At 44.6% G+C, this 19823-nt stretch overlaps 1 protein-coding gene across 1 annotated transcript in view; it reads right to left on the reverse strand.

Annotated features, from left to right (window-relative positions):
- Nucleotides 1-19462, reverse strand: part of LOC148442525 (vomeronasal type-2 receptor 26-like) — a 41243-nt gene extending 21781 nt beyond the window's left edge. The window contains exons 1-2 of the mRNA XM_088463867.1: nucleotides 19211-19462; nucleotides 5050-5856 (exon numbers count right to left, since the gene is read on the reverse strand). Of these exons, the coding sequence (XP_088319993.1) occupies nucleotides 5050-5856; nucleotides 19211-19246 (843 nt within the window). The 5' untranslated portion in view covers nucleotides 19247-19462. The remainder of the gene's footprint in view (nucleotides 1-5049; nucleotides 5857-19210) is intronic.
- Nucleotides 19463-19823: the final 361 nt, after the last annotated feature.

Here is a 19823-nt window from a genome sequence, read left to right on the forward strand (position 1 = left end):
CTGCTATGAAGAAGTGGTGAAGAAAAGCACTTACATTTTTTTTTTTTATATTAGTTATTCCTATCAAATTTGGGGTACATGAAAATGGGGGTAAGCATATTTTTAAGTCCCTAAAGTTAATTTTAAAAATTCGGCAAAAATGCACCTGCCGCTACTCTGCGGAATGAAGAAAACACCTGCTGCATACTTGGGAACCCATCTGAATTTAATTTGGCTATTTTAGAAGTGTGTTCCTTAATTTTTAATTTTTAAACCCCTAAATTAAAGTATCCCGATTTTTTTTTTACATTTTTTTAACACAGTTTATTTTTAAATGACATTCCTAAGGGTGCAGGCTATTTTTTTTAAGCCTGCACCCCTACACCCAAATTCAGCACTTTTTTCGCCACCTATTTCAGTGGTGAAAAGTTATCACCATTTTTTTTCAATGACTTTTCGAACCTGCGAAAAGTCTTTGAAATTGAATACGGGGATAATTGAAATAGGCAAAAATAACATTTCACTCCAAACTGAATATGGCCCTATAGCTGGTTTAGTGCTGATTATGCCCTATTCATACACTACATAAAGTAATCAGCGCTCATAGATGGGGACATATATATTAGCATATGTACTTTTAACTTTAATCCCTGTTTGAAGGGTATTTTGCCATTTTTTTCTATTTTGTACCATTTCAATACTGTTCAATAAAACAGTGTTGTATTATCTGACGATCAGTCATTTATAGTACCATAGCCTCCCCCTGCATACTCACACACAGGGATTGCGGATACAGATTGACACAGGACCAGCAGACTTCATGGTCAGATAAGCAAACATTCCATACCTAAAGTCACTGCAATTCTAGTGTCGCATGTCTCTCTGATACTACGTTCCTTTCCTGAGGTGGAGAGTGCAGTGGAGGAGAGGAGTTCACGTTCTCACCATACTCTGGTTAAAGGTCTTTTTTGCATACAAATACCTGCCTACAGTTTTTGCCTATCTGCAATTAGCTTAATGCTATAAGAATTTTTGAATATCCTGCCAACAGCTTTTGCCCACCTGATACGCATATTATTTGTTGATTGTTATATTACATCCATTGGAGAGACATATCCTGACTACATCATATTGGTATTCATGCCAAACTTGAACTCCAGACGTATAAAATTCTAGTCCTGAAAATCCAGCCTCAAGTTATTGCCCACCAGCTTGATAACATAAGCAGACTGTGTTATATATATACATATATATATATATATATATATATATATATATATATACATATATACACATATATATTAGAGAGCTGTCTTTCTGCTTAGACACCTCCCACCAAATCAATCCATTTTGAACACACAGCCCCAAGTTTTTGCTAACCAGTCTTTGTACGAAGCACTGACATATATATTATACGGGACTACAGAAAGTCAATTAACTTTATACAGTAGACCAATTACCACAGAGCGCTTTATCTTATTATTGTTTGTGTCTATTCATACACTGGCCACACTCCAGCTAAAATTAATCATTTGCAAACCCCTCTCTAGAAATTCTATGTTTGCCCCTGGTACAGTATAAGGAGTTGGTTTTAAACTCCTCTCCATGCTTACAGTATGTGGACATCAATCTTTCTTTGTTGGTTGCTTCTGTGTTGTACAGTATAGTATATATTTATATTGTTATTTTAAATATATATTTATCTACTTTAAACTTTTCATTTGCAAATAGAAAGAATGAGTCTGATTCTAAGCAAGTCATTGGGTCAGTAGTAATAGTCTGTGGGCTGCAGACAGTGCTGATATTTTGGCGATTTTTATATGCAAGATAAAAGCAGGAATTGTTTTAAATGCAGAACCAACCTAATCACCAAATATTGGCACTTTCACAATCCGCTTATTATTACATTTGGCTCATTGTCTCTGTCTAAAGTCGTGTATCCACTACAGGAGAAAAATGAGCGATTGAATGATTACAACATCGTTAATGTTCAATAGTTTATTAATCGTGCAGTAAAATGCCGGCAACGACATGCGATGTGCGTTTCCACTGGTCATTGTCGGCATTTGACATCGCCTGAACATGTAGGTCAATCTGCCGATAATGACAGATTGGGCATATTCGGGGGTGAGGGAGGGTGCCTGCACTGAATGACATTATACACTGCACAGGTTGGTGAACGTTTGAATGATTACAATGTTGTAATCGTACAGTTGTTACACTCTCATGTAGTGGATACACATCTTAAGGGCAAAATGTAATAGGGTCCGAGTTTGGAAAATGTGTGAGTATAGAGCTATACTCACATTTTTGGAACTCACTCTATGAAATACAGGGGGTTATTCAGACCCACTCATGAGCAAAGGTCGCTCGCAAGCGGGTCGATGTTGTGCGAATGCGCATGCGCATGACGGTGGGAGCTCCGTCGTGCGCATGCGTAAGACCCGGCGAGCGACGAGAAATAAGTTGCTCGGGGTCTCGCACCAAAGGGGGCGTGCTGTCGATTGTGACTGACAGCACGCCCCCTTTGGTGGGCGTGCCGGGGGCATGGCTGCCAGACGGAGGCATTCCCATGGGAACGCCTACCGTCTGGGTCCGGCCCCACTGACATCACTAGTGATGTCATTGGGAGTGATTTTGGCTCTGATAGAGCCAAAATCACTCAAGGGCTTGCGGTCACCGAGACCCTACCGCAGGGTCTCGTCGCAAGCCTGATGGTCGCGATGGTCTTGACCATCGCGACCATCATCATGGACGCTCGCATATGCTGTGGGTGGTAACCCACAGCTATGCGAGCGTCCATGAGGCCGCTCCAAAAACAGGTAGGAGGGCCCTGATTCAGAGCGAGCGCTCTGGTCAGAGCGTTTAGCTCTGAATCAGGCCCACAGTGTGAAAACATGCAAACTCAGACCCCTGCAACACACATCCAGATGTTTTGCCATTGTGAGGATACAACTCGGGCAATGTAATAGAGTGTGAATGTTTAACCTGCACTATATTACTGACTGAAAACTTGTCAAAAAACAGACTGCTTCAGGATAGCAAGTCTAGCCTGAGCAGGTTCGAGTTATATGGTCTGAGTTACACAGAAACATGCACATATCCATCAGAGCCATGCATGTTTCTAAGTGTTTATAAACAATTAAATGTAACAATAAAAAAAAAGATGTGGGGCTCCCCCTTAAAAGCATAACCAGCCCCAGGCTCTGATGAGCCTGTCCTGGCTCTTAAAATTCAGGAGAAAAAAATGCATAGGATTCACCTGTATTTTGTAAACCAGCACCAGGCACTTTTGAGCCTGTACTGGTTCTTAAAATACAGGGGGAAAATGTGTAGGGTTCCCATGTATTTTATAAACCAGCACCAGGCTTTGTTGAGCCAGTCCTGGTTGTGGAAATACAGGGGACAACATGAGTAGATATCCTCTGTATTTCTATAACCAGCACTGGACTTTTTCTAGCAGGGGTGTAATGCCACAGCCAGAGAGCCTTTTCAACGGGTCCCCTGGCCAAAGCATTGATAACTGACTGCTAAGCAGCCCTGGCTGGGTAACCCTTGGGAATTGGGCCCCCTTTTCAAGGCACCCCAGGCCTTCACTTATCTCTACAAACTGCATATGAGAAATAAATCATTGTGTATTTTTAATTGCTTTTATACAGTACACTTGATATGACTCTACTGCAACCTAGTGGATAAAGGTATTATTTAGCTTTACAGAGGTCTTCTCATAAACTATCACTGTAGTTACATCAAACAGCCCTTCTTAGTGTCCTGTGTGACTCGGTTTGCATGGAGCATCTTTCTTTGCCTGAAAATATGTCACTGCCATCGACCAGTCTGTTTAAGCCGAAATGTATGTAGCCTGGCCATCAGAACCCATCTGCCAGGTTCTGGAAGTCTTCATTTGATGAGGAAGTCCCTGGGCTTGGCATGCCTACAAAACGGGGATGACATGCACCCATTTTGTACAATGGTCCTGGTTGCTATCCCCAAACCCAGTGACAGGGGGGGTAATAAGGGGACACTTGAACTGGGCCCTACAATTCCATTGGGCTCCGGCCCCTCAGGAATCTTGGGAGCCCAGTGCATAGCTGTAAGCACTGCAGGGCACAGGTGCAGGTAGAGTGAGGGAGTCCAGCCACCCGGTGCAGCTTGCACAACATCATGACATTGCACTGCTGGATCAAAGTAGAGCCATGCACAACTAAGTGTTGACTGGGCTGGGGGAGACACAGTTTGGGTGGTGGGGGGCTATAGATGAAGTGGGGGGAAAATACGGGGGATAATGGAGCTGAAGACACAATGCTGGGGATACACAGGGGATGGGTTGAGGCTGAGAGATGGGCTGGTAAATAAAAATGAGAGACACAGGGACTGAGGAGACACAGGGGCTGGGTTGAGGCTGAGAGACACAGGGTGAGCAATGAATCTGGAAGACACTGGGGCTGGGGAATGAAGCTGAGAGACAGAGTGAGGAATGAATATGAGAGCCACAGGGTGAGGAATGAAGCTGAGAGACACAGTGGAGCAGATGATGCTAAGAGACAATGAGGGATGAAGCTGAGAGACAGGTGTAGGTACTGTATAATGATTCTGAGAGACAGGGTAGATTAGTGGATGACTGAAAATGGAGAGACACTGGGGGATGAGACTGGACACAGGGATGTTGCTATGGCAACACAGGTGAGGATGAGGCTGGGAAAACGGGGGTTGAGGTTGTTGCAACACAGGTGAGGATAAGTCTGTAAGACATTGGGGATGAGGCTGGAGAGAAACAGCCAATAAATGACCTGCATGCACCTACTGGGAGGGGGTAGGGCACCCCAAAAACATAAGCACCAAGATTTCAGTTGCCGGCCCTGGCCACCCTTCATCCCATCCTCTTTAGTCGCAGCATGTTAATCATGCTACAACTAAGGGAGGTCTGCGAGTGGTCACACAGGACCCGTTCTTCACATGAGCAGAAGGGTCCCTGTACATGCACAAATCCACAACAATCGGATATGTACATAAACCATCGAATCAGGCCCTCTGTACGGACATAAGAATTTTGGTGCTTTTTATACTCACTTTATATACATTTGTGTTAAAAATGTTTCCTTTACCATTATTGTTTAAAATTAAATACATGTCATGCAAGGCTTGAGCCATGATATAGACAGCAAGGTACACTCTGTAAGGAATTGCATCTCTAGTAAATTTTGTATAGGATGGAAAATCTGATCCTAAAGTGCAGTTTCGGATGGGCATTTCTCGTACTTTTTGGATAAACACATTTTTAAGGTCATTTTTAGAGATGCAGCGAAACTCAGTTATCCAGATATCCTCCATTAATGGGTCATTGGGGTCATTTGATTGGTGAACATTATCTAGAAATTCCTGTGCTCCAGGGATGTCATATACAGGAAGTGAGAACACAAGACTGCAGTTTGTTGGTAATCCCCACTCATGTGGTAACGCAATCTCTGGTACAAGTGACCATGAAGCTGGAAGAACAAATGTCTTATTCATATTAATTTGTGCAGATCTTAGCAAAATATATATAAAATGACGACTATTTGTGCCACAAATTATAATAATCTTAGCAGTAGAATTATGAATGACATTCTTAATGCTCATCTTCATAAGACTTGTTTTAGAAATTTGAATCTTGTATTCCACACATATTCCATAATCAGTTAACTCCCTGCTCAGCTGTTGGAGCTCCCGCTCTCCGCTTTCATCATCTGATGAAATGATCCCGACCCAGTTCCACCCAAAAAGTTTCAGTAATTTTATAATTGCCAAAAACTGCACCTGGTCATTGTAAATTGTTCGAAAAAACTGTGGATAAATCCTTCTGTCACTCAGCACAGGGTCTCTTGCTCCATAACTGATCTAGAATTAACATTTATTTATAGTTAGATGACAAAATACTTTACAAAAATATACTAGAACAAATACTGTAGGAAAAACTGCAGTCTGGCTAATTTCTAATGCTAAATTTTACCGTTAATAGTATGAGCTAAAAATATTACTGTTCTATGGCTCCCTGCAGTAATAAATACATACACAAGGATTGTAAAAATTAGTTATAATAAAAGTGAATTTCAAAGAACAACAAATTTACTTTTTTGACTATATATATATATATATATATATATATATATATATATGTATATATATATTAGGGGTGTGCACCGGCCACTTTTCGTGTTTTGTGTTTTGGTTTAGGATCTGGATCTTTCTTCGTGTTTTGAATCTGGATTGTTTTTGCCAAAACCACCCTTCTGTGTTTTCGGTTCTGGGTTTTGTGTTTTGGATCTGTATTTTTTGTTTAAAATGCATAAAAACAGCTAAAATCACAGAATTTGTGGGTTTTTCTGCTCCTATGATATTATTAACCTCAATAACATTAATTTCCACTAATTTCCAGTCTATTCTGAACACCTCACACCTCACAATATTGTATTTAGTCCAAAAGTTTGCACCAAGGTAGCTGGATGACTATGCTGAGCAACATGAGTGGGCGGCACAAATACGTGGCCCATCTAGGAGTGACACTGCAGTGGCAGACAGGATGCCAGTTTGAAAAACTTGGCCCCAAACAGTACATAATGAAAAAAAAGAGGTGCAAGATGGAATTGTCCTTTGGCCCTCCCACCCACCCTTATGTTGTATAAACAGGACATGCACACTTTAACAAACCAATCATTTCAGCGCCAGGGTCAGCTACATGACTGTGGATGAAATGATTGGTTCATTTGGGCCCCACAAAACAAGCTGGCAATTAATCTGTCCCTGCACAAACTGGCTCTATGGAGGCAAGATGTCATCCTCATCTTGTTCATCCACCGATTCCTCACCCTCTTCAGTGTTGTGTACATCCTCATCCTCAGAGTGTTAATTAGTCCCCGCTGGAATCCACCACCACAGGTCCCTCTGTACGTACTGGAGGCTGGTCTCCCTGGAAGAGTTGATAATTCATTTTTGTGAACATCATCTTCTCCACATTTTGTGGAAGCAACCTCCTACGCCTTTCGCTGACAAGGTTCCCGGCTGCACTAAACACTCTTTCGGAGTACACACTGGAGTGGGGGTAACTCAGGTAAAATAGAGCCAGTTTGTACAGAGGCCTCCAAATTGCCTATTTTTCCTGTCAATACAGGTAAAGACTGTCTAACATGCCTACTTGGATGCTGTCACCGATGTAATCCTCCACCATTCTGTCAATGTTGACAGTATCATATGCAGTGACAGTAGACATGACAGAAATTGTTGCCAGATCCTTCAGTCCGCACCAGATGTCCAAACTTGGGACCTCATTCAGAGTCAGTCGTTGCGGCTGCACGGTCATATGGGATAAGAGGCCGGATATGCAAATGATGCACTCGCATGTTGCGTCCCTAAGATCGGATCGTTAGCTGGCCTAACAAGGGGAGGAAGCGGCCGGAAGACAAAAAATAAGCCCTCTTCTCGTACGCATTAGACGTCATCTCCGGCCATATAAGAATTAATCGAGACCATCAGGAACCATCGGAACTGGTCGTAGAGCTTAAGGTTGACCATACCCTATCTTAAGCACTACGATCAGGACAGAGTACAAACCACCCATGTCATGTGTGCCATGACACTACTTTGTTAATTATGCACTCCCATAAAATGCCGTTTGCATAATTAGGCACGCCTGCGTTCGGATCTCCACTCCCCCGTTTTCAAGCACCTTCCCCTGTTAAAACCCAGAAACGCCTCATTCTGTCACTCAAACTACCGATCTGGCTGTGTTCAAGGAGAGAGAAATTTCTGATCGTAGCAGCAAGTTTGCGCAAGCGCATTGCGAACTTTACGCATGCGTAGTTCAGCGAACATCGGTGGCGTTTGATCATGTGGCCACAATGACCGGCTCTGAATGAGGTCCTAGGTCCTGCCTGCCCTGCATCTTATCACTGCCAGTGGGTTGCTTAGGATACCTAAGTTGTTTCCTGGCAGCCCCAGTTGCAGGAGAAAATGAAGAAGGAGCTGTTAACGTGTCATGTTCCGCTTCAGCTGACCATGTTTTCACCAGCAGGTCTTTGCACCTCTCCAGGCTTGTGCTGGCCAGAAAGAGATACACCACATAGGTTTTAAACCTAGTACTGAGCACGGTGGCCAAAATGTAGTGGTCTGATTTCAACAGATTGACCACCCTGGAATCCTGGCAAAGCGAATGAAGGGCTTCATCCACAAGTCCCACATGGCGAGTGGAATCACTCCGTCTTAGCTCCTCCTTCACTTTCTCCAGCTGCTTCTGAAAAAGCCTGATGAGGGGAATGACCTGACTCAAGCTGGCAGTGTATGAACTGCCAGAAAATGTAAATCTGGATATAACGTCACTAGATAAATATTAAATTAGTTAGCCTAATGGCGTGGTAAAGCTATGACTAAATCCAGACAAAGATTATAGCTTTACCACACCATTAGGCTAACCAATTTAATATTTATCTAGTGACGTTATATCCAGATTTACATTTTCTGGCTGGTTATAGGTATGTTTACAGGTACTACCTTTTAGGAGCAGCTTATGTATAGACACTATATTTAGATTTATTCTTTTTCTTTTTATGCACCTGAATTCTTTTGTTCTCTCCAGTGTCTGAACTGACTTCATGTGTGGCAAGTTCAAAGTGCTGGAGAAACTTGCACAACAGTGCATTCTCCAGTGCGCTTGAGTCAGGTGCTAACCCCTTCCTTTGCCTATGTCACAGGTGGATGTATAGATTTGAATGGCCTTTTGCTGCTACTCCATCTGAAGCATATAGAGGGGTGAGTTCCACCGCATCACAATCTCTTGCTTCAGGCGATGGCAGGGCAGGTTCATGAGTGTTTGCTGGCTCTCCAGTCATTGGCATGCAGTCGCTGAATGGCGAAAGTGGCCAGAAATTTTTGGGCCACCCAAAGCGTCTCCTGCATGCCCCTGTCATTTTTCAGATTATTCTGCACCACCAAATTTATTGTGAGAGCAAAACAAAGGATGTGCTGGAATTTGCCCAGATGTAATGCCCACACAATATTGGTGGCGTTGTCAGATATCACAAATCCCCAGGACAGTCAAAGTGGGGTAAGCAACTGGGCAATGATTTCCCTCAGTTTCTCTAAGAGGTTGTCGGTGGTGTGCCTCTTACTGAAACCAGTGATACACAGTGTAGCCTGCCTTGGAATGAGCTGGTGTTTCTGAGATGCTGCTACTGATGCCGCTACTGTTGTTGCTGCGTAAGGTGATACATCTACCCAGTGGGCTGTCACAGTCATATAGTTCTTAGTCTGCCCTGTTCCACTTGTCCACATGTCCGTCGTTAAGTGGACATTGGGTACAACTGCATTTTTTAGGACACTGAGGAAACTTTTTCTGACGTTTCTGTACAGTCTCGGTATCACCTGCCTAGTGAAGTGGAATCTAAATGGAATTTGGAACCAGGGACACACTACCTCCATCAATTGTCTAAATCCCACTGCACTAATGGTGGATACCGGATGCATGTCTAACACCAACATAGCAGTCAAGGCCTCCGTTATCCATTTTGCTTAAGGACTGTTGAAGGGTCAATTGTTTAGTAAAAGTAGTGGTGTTCCTACTTCCTCTCTGGGATGATGAACGTCTCCCAGCAGCAACAGCAGCAGCGGCAGCAGTAGGCGTAGCAATGCAGGATCCTCTGGATGAATCCCGGATAGAAAAGTCAGTCATGCCAGTGACATTGCCTGCAGGACTACTTCCGATCCTGACTAAGGACTAAATTGATGAGGAGGGAGTTGACAGTGTAGTTTGCAGGTGCTTGGATACAACATGACAAAGGGATTGAGGTGTCCTTGGACTGCTTAAAGTCTTATCCAAAGTCTTTGAACTTGACAGTAACTTTTTATGAATGCGCTGCAGGTGACATATAAGGGAGGATGTTCCTAGGTGGTTAACATCCCTACCCCTACTTATTTCAACTTTACATATGGTACATATGGCAAGACAGTTGTTCTCTGGATTTGGATAGAAATATTGCCAGACCAAAGAGGTGGAATGTTTGGTCTTCTGCCCAGGCATGACCGTGATGGGCTTTTTCATCCTACAGACAACAACTGTCTCCCCCGGAGCCTGATTTAAACAAACCACATCACCATCAGAATCCTCCTCGCCAACTTCCTTCTCAGCGCCAGCTACTCCAGTATCCTCATCCTGTTGTACTTCAACAGTGACATCTTCAATTTGCATATCAGCAAGTGGACTGTGGGTGCTCCTTTCAGCACTTGCAGAGGGCCTGTAAATGGTGGAAAAAGCCACCTCTTCCCGTCCAATGCGGGGAAGGTCAGGCATCACAACCACCACCACACGAGGAATATCCTTGGGGATTTTTGATACTAAGGATTCTGCATTTGAACTTCTATATACCCCTGCCTATACCTTCTAATATTCTATAAACCTCTAAGGATGACGTTAATTTGCATACGCAGTCATCCAGTAAATAAAGACTCCAGACTTAGAACATGTGGTTCCAAAGCACAAAGTATTATTCAAGTAAAGTACAGCAGTTACACACTATGATCCTCATATAATCTTAGCACAAAGGGATTATACAGACCCAAGTACAATTATACATACGCAGCATTCTCTGGTCCAGATGTTAGGTATCAGCAAGAAACCCCTCGTCAATCAGCATTCAGCACAAAGACTAGGAACCCAGGGTCAGCACAAATATCTATACCCCTCGTGTAATGAATAACACAATAGAGAAGTTTGTTGCTAATACCATTGGTCCTAAAGGAGAGGGCATATGTTACAAGGCATTTAACAGGTTGATTCAAATAGACACAACCCAGCCTCTAAGAACTGGGGGTCTCTCGTTTCCTGCCTCATGCAATTATCCTAAAAGTTGTTCATATAATGTACATTTTGTTGCTTGAAAGTCTCTGCAGAAGTTGAGAATGCATGATGCGATCTCCACTCTGAAGGTACCGGAATACTGTTGAAAGAGTACACATCAGTACAATACCAATCACGGCTTACTTATCATGTATAAAACCTTAGTTACCAAATAATCTTTATTTAACAGAATGAACAAACTTTAATCTTAGACTTTATAGCTTATTAAACCTTTTATGTGAATATGTAATGTGTAAGTATGCGGGGTGTGATGTAAATACACTAGTTAACTTGGGGCAGATGCGTGCGCATTAAGCTAATAAACAGCGTTTTCATACAGGATCTTATGCATTCGCTACTATGTGACTAGTTAACAGCGCAATTGTGCGTATTAATGTGTGTATGAGAAATGGTGCACTGAAATCTCACTTAAACTAAGTGAACTCCTAACAGTGTGGAATGCTGAGCCTTATAGTTCCACATGCCCCCCCCTCTCTCAGCAGCCCCCACCCTTCCCAGGCTAAAAAGTACAGTCCTTTGTTCTCCCAGGTTCTTGTGTAAATGCAAATTAGCACAGCTACAAGACCCAAAGCTCAGATAACACTCTTGGCTTTGAAGGTATTTTATTGTAGGAAGCCTGCTAATGTAAGGTGCTACAAACTATCCTCTTGCTGTATTCGAGCAGGGCCACCTGGAGTGAGAGCAGACGTTATGCCCATGAAGCTTGTCTTCACAGACTAGTTGACACGTGGCCATTTGCTCTGTTTAGCAAATGCAATCCAATTTTGACATACTGTAATGGGCTATTGGTGAATCGCCGTAACATATGGCGATTGTCAGAGATATCATCTATGTCATGACTAGTGGCAGCAGCTTCAGCACTAGGAAAAAGTGGTTCTTGATCTTTCCCTATTTTATTTTTATCGGACAAAGTTTTGTCCTCCATTTATGTTATATTGATATATACGTGCAGCTAAGGCACACACAAACACAGAAAACAAGATTTTTTCATTTTTTGGTAGTGCACTTTGGGGGTTACACCACCCTTTAACAGACTTAGGGCCTGATTCAGAGCTGAATGCTCTGACCAGAGCGCTCGCTCTGAATCAGGGCCCTCCTCCCTGAAAATGGAGTGGCCTCTTGGACGCTCGCATAGCTGTGGCTTACCACCCACAGCTTATGCGAGCATCCATGATGATAGTCGCGATGGTCTTGACCATCATGACCATCGGGCTTGCGACGAGACCCTGCAGAAGGGTCTCGCTACCGCAAGCCCTGGAGTGATTTTGGCTCTATCAGAGCCAAAATCACTCCCACTGATATCACTAGTGATGTCAGTGGGGCCGGCTTCAGATGGTAGGCGTTCCCATGGGAGCGCCTCCGACTGGCAGGCATGCCCCAGCTCGCCCACCAAAGTGGGCGTGCTGTCAATCAACATCCACAGCACGCCCCCTTTGGTGCGAGACCCAGAGCGATGGAGAGCCCATCGCTCATCGGGTCTCGTGCATGCGCACGACGGAGCTCCCTCCATTGTGCGCATGCGCAGTTGGGGAACATCGACCCGCTTGTGAGCGTACTGCCGCTCATGAGTGGGTCTGAATGACCTCCTTATGACACAGACGCAAGCTTGGCGCTGCTCCTTTGTTGATGCACGTGTGGCTACTGTGCATACATTTCACACACAAACACAGAAAAAAAAGAATTGTTTATTTTTTGTGGAGTGCACTTTGGGGGTTACACCACCCTTTAACAGACTTATGACACAGGCGCACACTTGGCGCTGCTCCTTTGTTGATGCACGTGAGGCTACTGTGCATACATTTCACACACAAACACAGAAAAAAAGAATTGTTTATTTTTATTTTTTTTGGAGTGCACTTTGGGGGTTACACACACCCTTTAACAGACTTATGACATAGGCAAATGCTTGGCACTGCTCCTTTGTTGATGCACGTGCGGCTATAGCGCACACAATTCACAACACAGAAAATAATTATTTTTTTTTGGAGTGCACTTTGGGGGTTACACACACCCTTTAACAGACTTATGACACAGACGCATGCTTGGCACTGCTTCTTTGCTGATGCACGTGCGGTTACAGCGCACACAATTCACAACACAGAAAAGAAGAATTTTTTTTTTGGAGTGCACATTGGGGGTTACACACACCCTATAACAGACTTATGACACAGGCACACGCTTGGCGCTGCTCCTTTGTTTATGCACGTGCGGCTACTGCGCATACATTTCACACACAAACAGAAAAAAAAGAATTGTTTATTTTTTGTGGAGCACACTTTGGGGGTACATCACCCTTTAACAGAATTATGACACAGGTGCACGCTTGGTGCTGCTCTTTCTTGATGGACGTGCGGCTACAGTGCACACAATTCCCAACACAGATAAGGAGATTATTTTATTTTTGTTGGAGTGCACTTTGGGGGTTACACCACCCTTTAAGAGATGTGCCAGCCGGCCCTTTACTTATGACACAGGTGCACGCTTGGCACTAATCCTTTGTTAATGCACGTGCAGCTACAGTGCACACAATTCACAAACACAGAAATAAATTTGGGGGGGCACCCCTGATGGACAGATCACCCTCTGGACTACACTACAGCACCCCTTTAGGACTACAGCCTTTATGTGACACTGCACAACACTGCCCAGCCCAGCCAGCCCCTATAGACTTTTGGAGTGGACACAGCCCCTATGGACAACTGACTGCAGAACACAGCCCAGCCAGCCCCTATGGACAACAGCAGCACAACACAGTCCAGCCAGCCCCTATGAACTTTGGTGGAGTGGACATGTGTATTCCAATGACCACACAATTCTGTGAATTAGCAGCTCCACCATTTTGTGAGTGACAGCAATCTCATTCTGTGAGTGTGCTGAATCTGTCTTTAACCACATGGTGTGATGGCATACCATATCTGTATTGCACAAGGAACACGTCCATTAAGGTGTCAGCCTTAATGATCGTAATTTCATTGCTTTTTGGAGTTTGAGTGGCAGAAAATCAATAGGTTTTGTGAATTTTCAGATCATGTCTAAGCACCCTTAATGGGACATATGAAACCATAACGTTTTTGTCTAGGGAATTCCATAGCTTTTTTAAAATGTATTAGCTATCAGGGTTTGATTGAGCAAACCAGGCCACCTGCAGGGGAGAAGGGCAACAAAATGTTACACTAACGCAGATGGAAGAGGGGACAGCACATAGAGAGGTTGGTTTGGGAGCTGCAGAGTGGGAGACAGCTGTAGGCGTGTGGGGTAGCAGCAGCAGCAGTGGTGCAGAACAGTGGGACAGTGCTGTTTTTCTGGAACTGTCCCGTCTGCATGCTGCAGTGACCCACGTTGGGTCGGAAGTTGGGGGGAGTACTATGCAGTGCAGCAGGTGTGCAGGAGGAGAATATGCCGTGCACATCTGTTCTCTGGTGTAGGGAGAGCCTGGGGGCTGCCCAGCGTCTCGGAGAATGCTGGGAACACCCCCAAAGTGACAAAAATGGGGGAAGCCTTGAGGCTCCACCGCTTTTACAGCAAGCGGGTGTGCAGGAGGAGAATAGATGCCGTGCGCATGTGCACGGCATCTGTTCTCTTGTATAGGGACAGCCTGGGGGCTGGCCAGCGTCTCGGAGAGTTCTGGGCAAGCCCCCAAAGTGATGAAAAGGGGGGAAGCTGCAAGGATCCACCCCTTTTGCAGCAAGCCACGCCCACTTTTTGTTCACGCGACCTGTACCTCCTCAACATCTTTAAATGTTGGGATAAATGGGTTCGGGCGGTGCAGAGTGCAAGATGGCTGTAGGCATGTGGGGCAGCGGCAGCAGCAGCGGTGCAGAGCAGTGACATCAGTGCAGTGCAAAAGGGGCATCAGTGGGTGACAGAGGGCATACTGGTAGTGAGAATACACCTGAGAAAATCAAATCAATGTCACAGATGGACGAATGCAGCAGTGAGATCTACGCATTTATGTTAAATATTGAATGTGTAAAAAAAAAAAAGCGTAGCCACCCACCCAGAAAACAACCAGCCCCGGACTTTGGAGCACCAGTACTGGTTGTGCTAAATACAGGAGACAAATGATGTAGGGGGCCCCTGTATTAAGCACAACCAGCACCAGGCTTTTGAGATCCTGTCCTGGTTGCCAAAATACGGGGGACAAATGACATAGGGGTCCCCCGTTTTTGGTACAACCAGCACAGGGCTCTGAGCCGGTCCTGGTTCTGGAAAAACAGGGGGGGAAAAATGCATAGGGCCCCCTGTGTTACCCAAAACCAGCACTGGAGTCCATCTAGCAAGGGGGTCATGTCACAGCCAGGGGAGCCCTTTCACCAGCCCCCCAGCTGCAGCATCACCCCTGACCGCTAGTCAGCCCAGGCCGGGGATCCCAGGGAAGTTGGGGACCCCAACAATAAAGGGGTCCCCCTCCTCAGGGCACCCCAGGGAACCACAAGTACCAGCAGGCAGGGTATTAAGGGCCTGCTGGCACCAATATTACCCCTGCAAAAGAAATATTCAAATAAAACACAGACACAGTCTTATAAATCTTTTATTTACCGGGACCTTCAACTGGAGCACAGCGGCCAGTACGCTCTTTTTCGTGGCCGCCGCACATCCAGGGCTTCTGCGGCATCTTCACCTGGAGTGTGGCGGCCAGTAAGCTCTTTTGCGTGGCCGCCACACATCCAGGGCTTCCCGTCATCTTCTTTCTTCAGCTGGTCTCTCCAGCTCCCCGGTACAGTGTGGTGCATTTGAAAATATAAATATTGGCTTTTGCTGTGGAACTACAGTTCCCAGCAAGCCTCCCCTGCATGCTAGTACTTGGAGAACCACAAGTATCAGCATGTGGGGCATTATGGGCTTGCTGGTACCTTTATTTCCACAGCAAAAGCAATATTGAAAAAAACACACACTGTAGGAAAGTATAATTTTATCAAAACATACATGCACACACACATGTACTCACACATGAATACACACTATCTCACATACTCACCTATGTAGCCAATCTGTCATCTTCTCCAGTAGACAATCCAATGGATTACCTGTGAAAAAAAAATCCATACTCACCTCCTCCTATGCGTGGATCAGGACCTCTGCACACAATCATGGGTCTTGATAACCAGAGCTGCCCAATTGACAGCTCCGCCTGGGATTTCAGTACAGAAATCCCGATGCGGAGTGCTCATTGGCTGAGAGAGATGAGCCTTCCACCTCTCAGCCAATGAGCGGTTCTCACCACTGAATTCAATGGTGAGAACCAAGCTTGCCCTTTTCACAAATGCTGCAGGACTGGCGCCTGTTTGGATGTCGGTGGTGGGCCTGGATCTGAGAAGATCTTGCCCCCGCCAGCCATTCCGTCGAGTACGGCAGCGGCGCCCATTTTAAAATTCAAAGATGGCCACCGTGAGCCATGATTGGCTGGCGGCAGCAATCTTTGAATTTCAAAAATAGCACTGAGGCGCCATTTTTGAAATGGGCGCCGCTGTCGTATTCGGCATAATGGCTGTAGGGGTCTGAATCCTCTCAAGTTCAGGGCCGCCACCAATGCCCTCACCGCCGCCGAACCCTCCGCCACCACCGGACCCTTCGCCGCCACCGCCGTCGGACCCTCCGCTGCCAACACCCGTGCCCCCACCAACACCCATGTCCCCCGCCAACAACCGAGACCCACCGCCGCTGCTGAGGTCCCCACCACCGCATCCATTTCCCCGCCGCTGCTTTGCCTGCTACCGCCCACAAACGATGGCCATCTTGCTGGACCCAAGTGAAGCCACTATGACTACACCTGCTGGAAGCTCCTACTGCAGCTGTGCAACAAGTTGAAAAGTCCCATCTTTATAATGGCGCATTCTTGAGATAATAGTTTAAAAACTGTCACTTTCTAATTTATTATATATATATAAAAAGACACAAAGAATCAATGCCTTATCTTGTGCTAAAATGGGCAGTTGTAAAAAGTTGCACCTCACGGTAACTCACCTGTTAGTAAGAAACAAGCAATAATACACAAGTGCAAAAATCAGAGGGTGCTATAGAGAAGAAATATTAAAATAGAAGAGTGAGAAAATCATATGATAACATCGGTAGGTCATCTTTACTGTGTCCTTTCCACTATGATAACACAAGGTGTGGAATTGTGGAGGCTGATATACCTGGGATGTTCCTAAAAATACCCTCTTACTAAACATCACCCAACAAGAAAAAGGCCGAATGGCCGATCAGTAAATAAATAGATTTTTTTCATTTTTGCTAAAAACAATGCATCACTTATAAATATTGCTTACAGTTTAAAGAAGGTGACACAGTATCCACACTCACAATGCAGTTGAGATGACGCAGGATCCTCCCGCTTAGCACATGGACAAGGCACCAGAACTCCTATGCGTTTCATCCATAAATTGACTTCTTCAGAGGTGAAAAATCAAGACTTGCAATGTCATGATTGATTTACTGGAAATCATTCATAAGAATAAGAAAAAATTGATTGATTGCACAATCACACAAAACTGGGAATATAATCCAGTGAATAAATGGATCCCAAAAAATGGACTGGATTCAAGGAGTTATTTAGAACAATGTGAAAGTGTCCTCCAAACATATGTCATTGCTCTTGGAGAATAGACAGTTCTGTACTGTGACATAACATCATTTGCCTTTACACTCTCAAAATAGTTTTGAGCCACCAGTTCTGGCAGGGAGACTTGCAAGAGGGATAGCTTTTATGGAAAAAAGATTTTTCTATAATATCTTTTTAGATATTGCCCTCCAATGTGTACGGAGATAACTGTGTGTTCAATAAAGATTTAGGTTTTAATGCACTAGGTGTCCGTCCTTTTTTCTTTTTTCTCTTTTTTTCTCTGTACATGGCACTGAGGGCCTAATTCAGACCTGCTCGCGAGGGCTGAGCGCTCGCAAGCAGGTTGATGGTGCCCAAATACGCATGCACACGACAGAGGCGGCTCCGTCGTGCGCATGCACGAGACCCGAATAATGACGGCCAAGCCATCATTATGGTTCTTGTACCAAAGAGGGTGTGCTGTCAATGGTGGTTGAAAGCACGCCCCCTTTGGTGGGCTTGCCGGGGGCGTGGCTGCCCAGATGGAGGCATTCCCATGGGAATGCCTACCGTCTCGGTCCGGCCCCACTGACATCACTAGTGATGTCAGTGGGAGTGCTTTTGGCTATGATAGAGCCAAAAGCACTCCAGGGCTTGTGGCAGTGAGACCCTACTGCAAGGGTCTCGTCGCAAGCCCGATGGTCGCGATGGTCTTGAACATCGCGACCATCATTTTGGCCACTCGCTATAGCTGTGTGTGGTCACCCACAGCTATGCGAGCGGCCAGGATGCCGCTCCAAAAAGGAGAAGGGACGGCCCTGATTCAGAGCGAGCACTCTGTCAGAGTGTCCGGCTCTGAATCAGGGCCTGAAATCCCTAATGCATTGAAGGGTTTCAGGGTTTGCATTGAAGGGTTTCTTTTTTCCTCTTTTTTTCTCTGTACATGGCACTGAGGGCCTAATTCAGACCCGCTCGCGAGCGCTGAGCGCTCGCAAGTGGGTTGATGGTGCCCAAGTGCGCATGTGCACGACGGGGGCGGCTCCGTCGTGCGCATGCGCGAGACCCGAATAACGATGGCCGAGCTGATAGAGCCAAAATCACTGCTAGGGTCTCATCACAAGCCCGATGGTCCCGATGTTCTTGACCATCGCGACCATTATTTTGGCCACTTGCTATAGATGTGGGTGTGTACCCACAGCTATGTGAGCGGCCATGAGGCCGCTCCAAAAAGGAGAAGGGACGGCCCTGATTCAGAGCGAGCGCTCTGTCAGAGTGTCCGGCTCTGAATCAGGGCCTGAAACCCCTAATGCATTAAAGGGTTTCAGGAGAGAAAGTGTTTGAGAATAAGTGGAACAGAACTGGAAGAGGAGCACACCTTAATGTAAGGAATTTCAAGCTTTTTTTTAGAAACAAGGACATTTGTCATTAAGTGAGTGTAATACGATGTGGGTACTGTATATAGAGAACCTATGTGGAGTTTGATATAGAGACTTTCAGTTTGAAAATATAAGAAAGTCTGCAATAGATTCAATTTATTGAAACTGGAAACTCCAAGCGCCATGAACTAATTTAAATTTAAAGTGGGCAGTGTGGAATTTAGGGCACCAGAGGGGATCTCTATTTTGTTTAAATATGAGATGCTGGTAACTGTTCCTGAATGGCAATCCCCAAAGGTAGGTGAGTGGTCCACACAATGGTAACAAAGCAGAACACCGCCCTGAGGGTTTTATGAGTCAGCCAAAAATATTAAACTTAACTGAATCTACCATATGCTCTAATTTTTAATACAGAATGCTGGCACTTACCTGTGTATACCCAAGAACATTCAGCAACTGTGCCATAGGAATGGTGGTGAATGAGTTGAGATCTCCAATAAACCCAACTACTTTACCAGATTCCCTGCATGAGTAATTTGGAATTATCTGTTTGTGTCCAGACAGTGTCTCTAAAATATGCTTTACAGCTTTAATCTCACTTCCGCAAGAATCATACACATGGTAACCCAGAGTAATATTGGGAAGAAAATAGGGGTTACTGTTAATTTCATTAATTATAAATATAAAAGCTCTGAGATGTCGATATTCTCTACGATGTACACTGTTTAAACAAAAAATTACACCATTGTTATTGCTATTCTTTTGTTATTTGTATTGTTTTTTACAGAATGCTTAAAACAGTATTAAATATATTACAGTTTTCTTTCTAGAATTAAAAGTGAATATCATCCTCATTATTTCAAAATTAACTATAACATTTAATCATACATGGAGACCGAAAGAAAAAAAATAGCACTTCTCATTCTCATGTGATGCTAAAAAAAATTCAAATATATCATATTTGCAGATACACAAAGAAAGAATTTTTAAAAATATATGTTTAAAAAATGTATATTCAACACTTTTAAAAAATTTGGTGTAA

This window comes from Taudactylus pleione, unplaced genomic scaffold, assembly GCF_031769625.1.
Source record: "Taudactylus pleione unplaced genomic scaffold, aTauple2 ptg001476l, whole genome shotgun sequence".
NCBI lineage: Eukaryota > Metazoa > Chordata > Amphibia > Anura > Myobatrachidae > Taudactylus > Taudactylus pleione.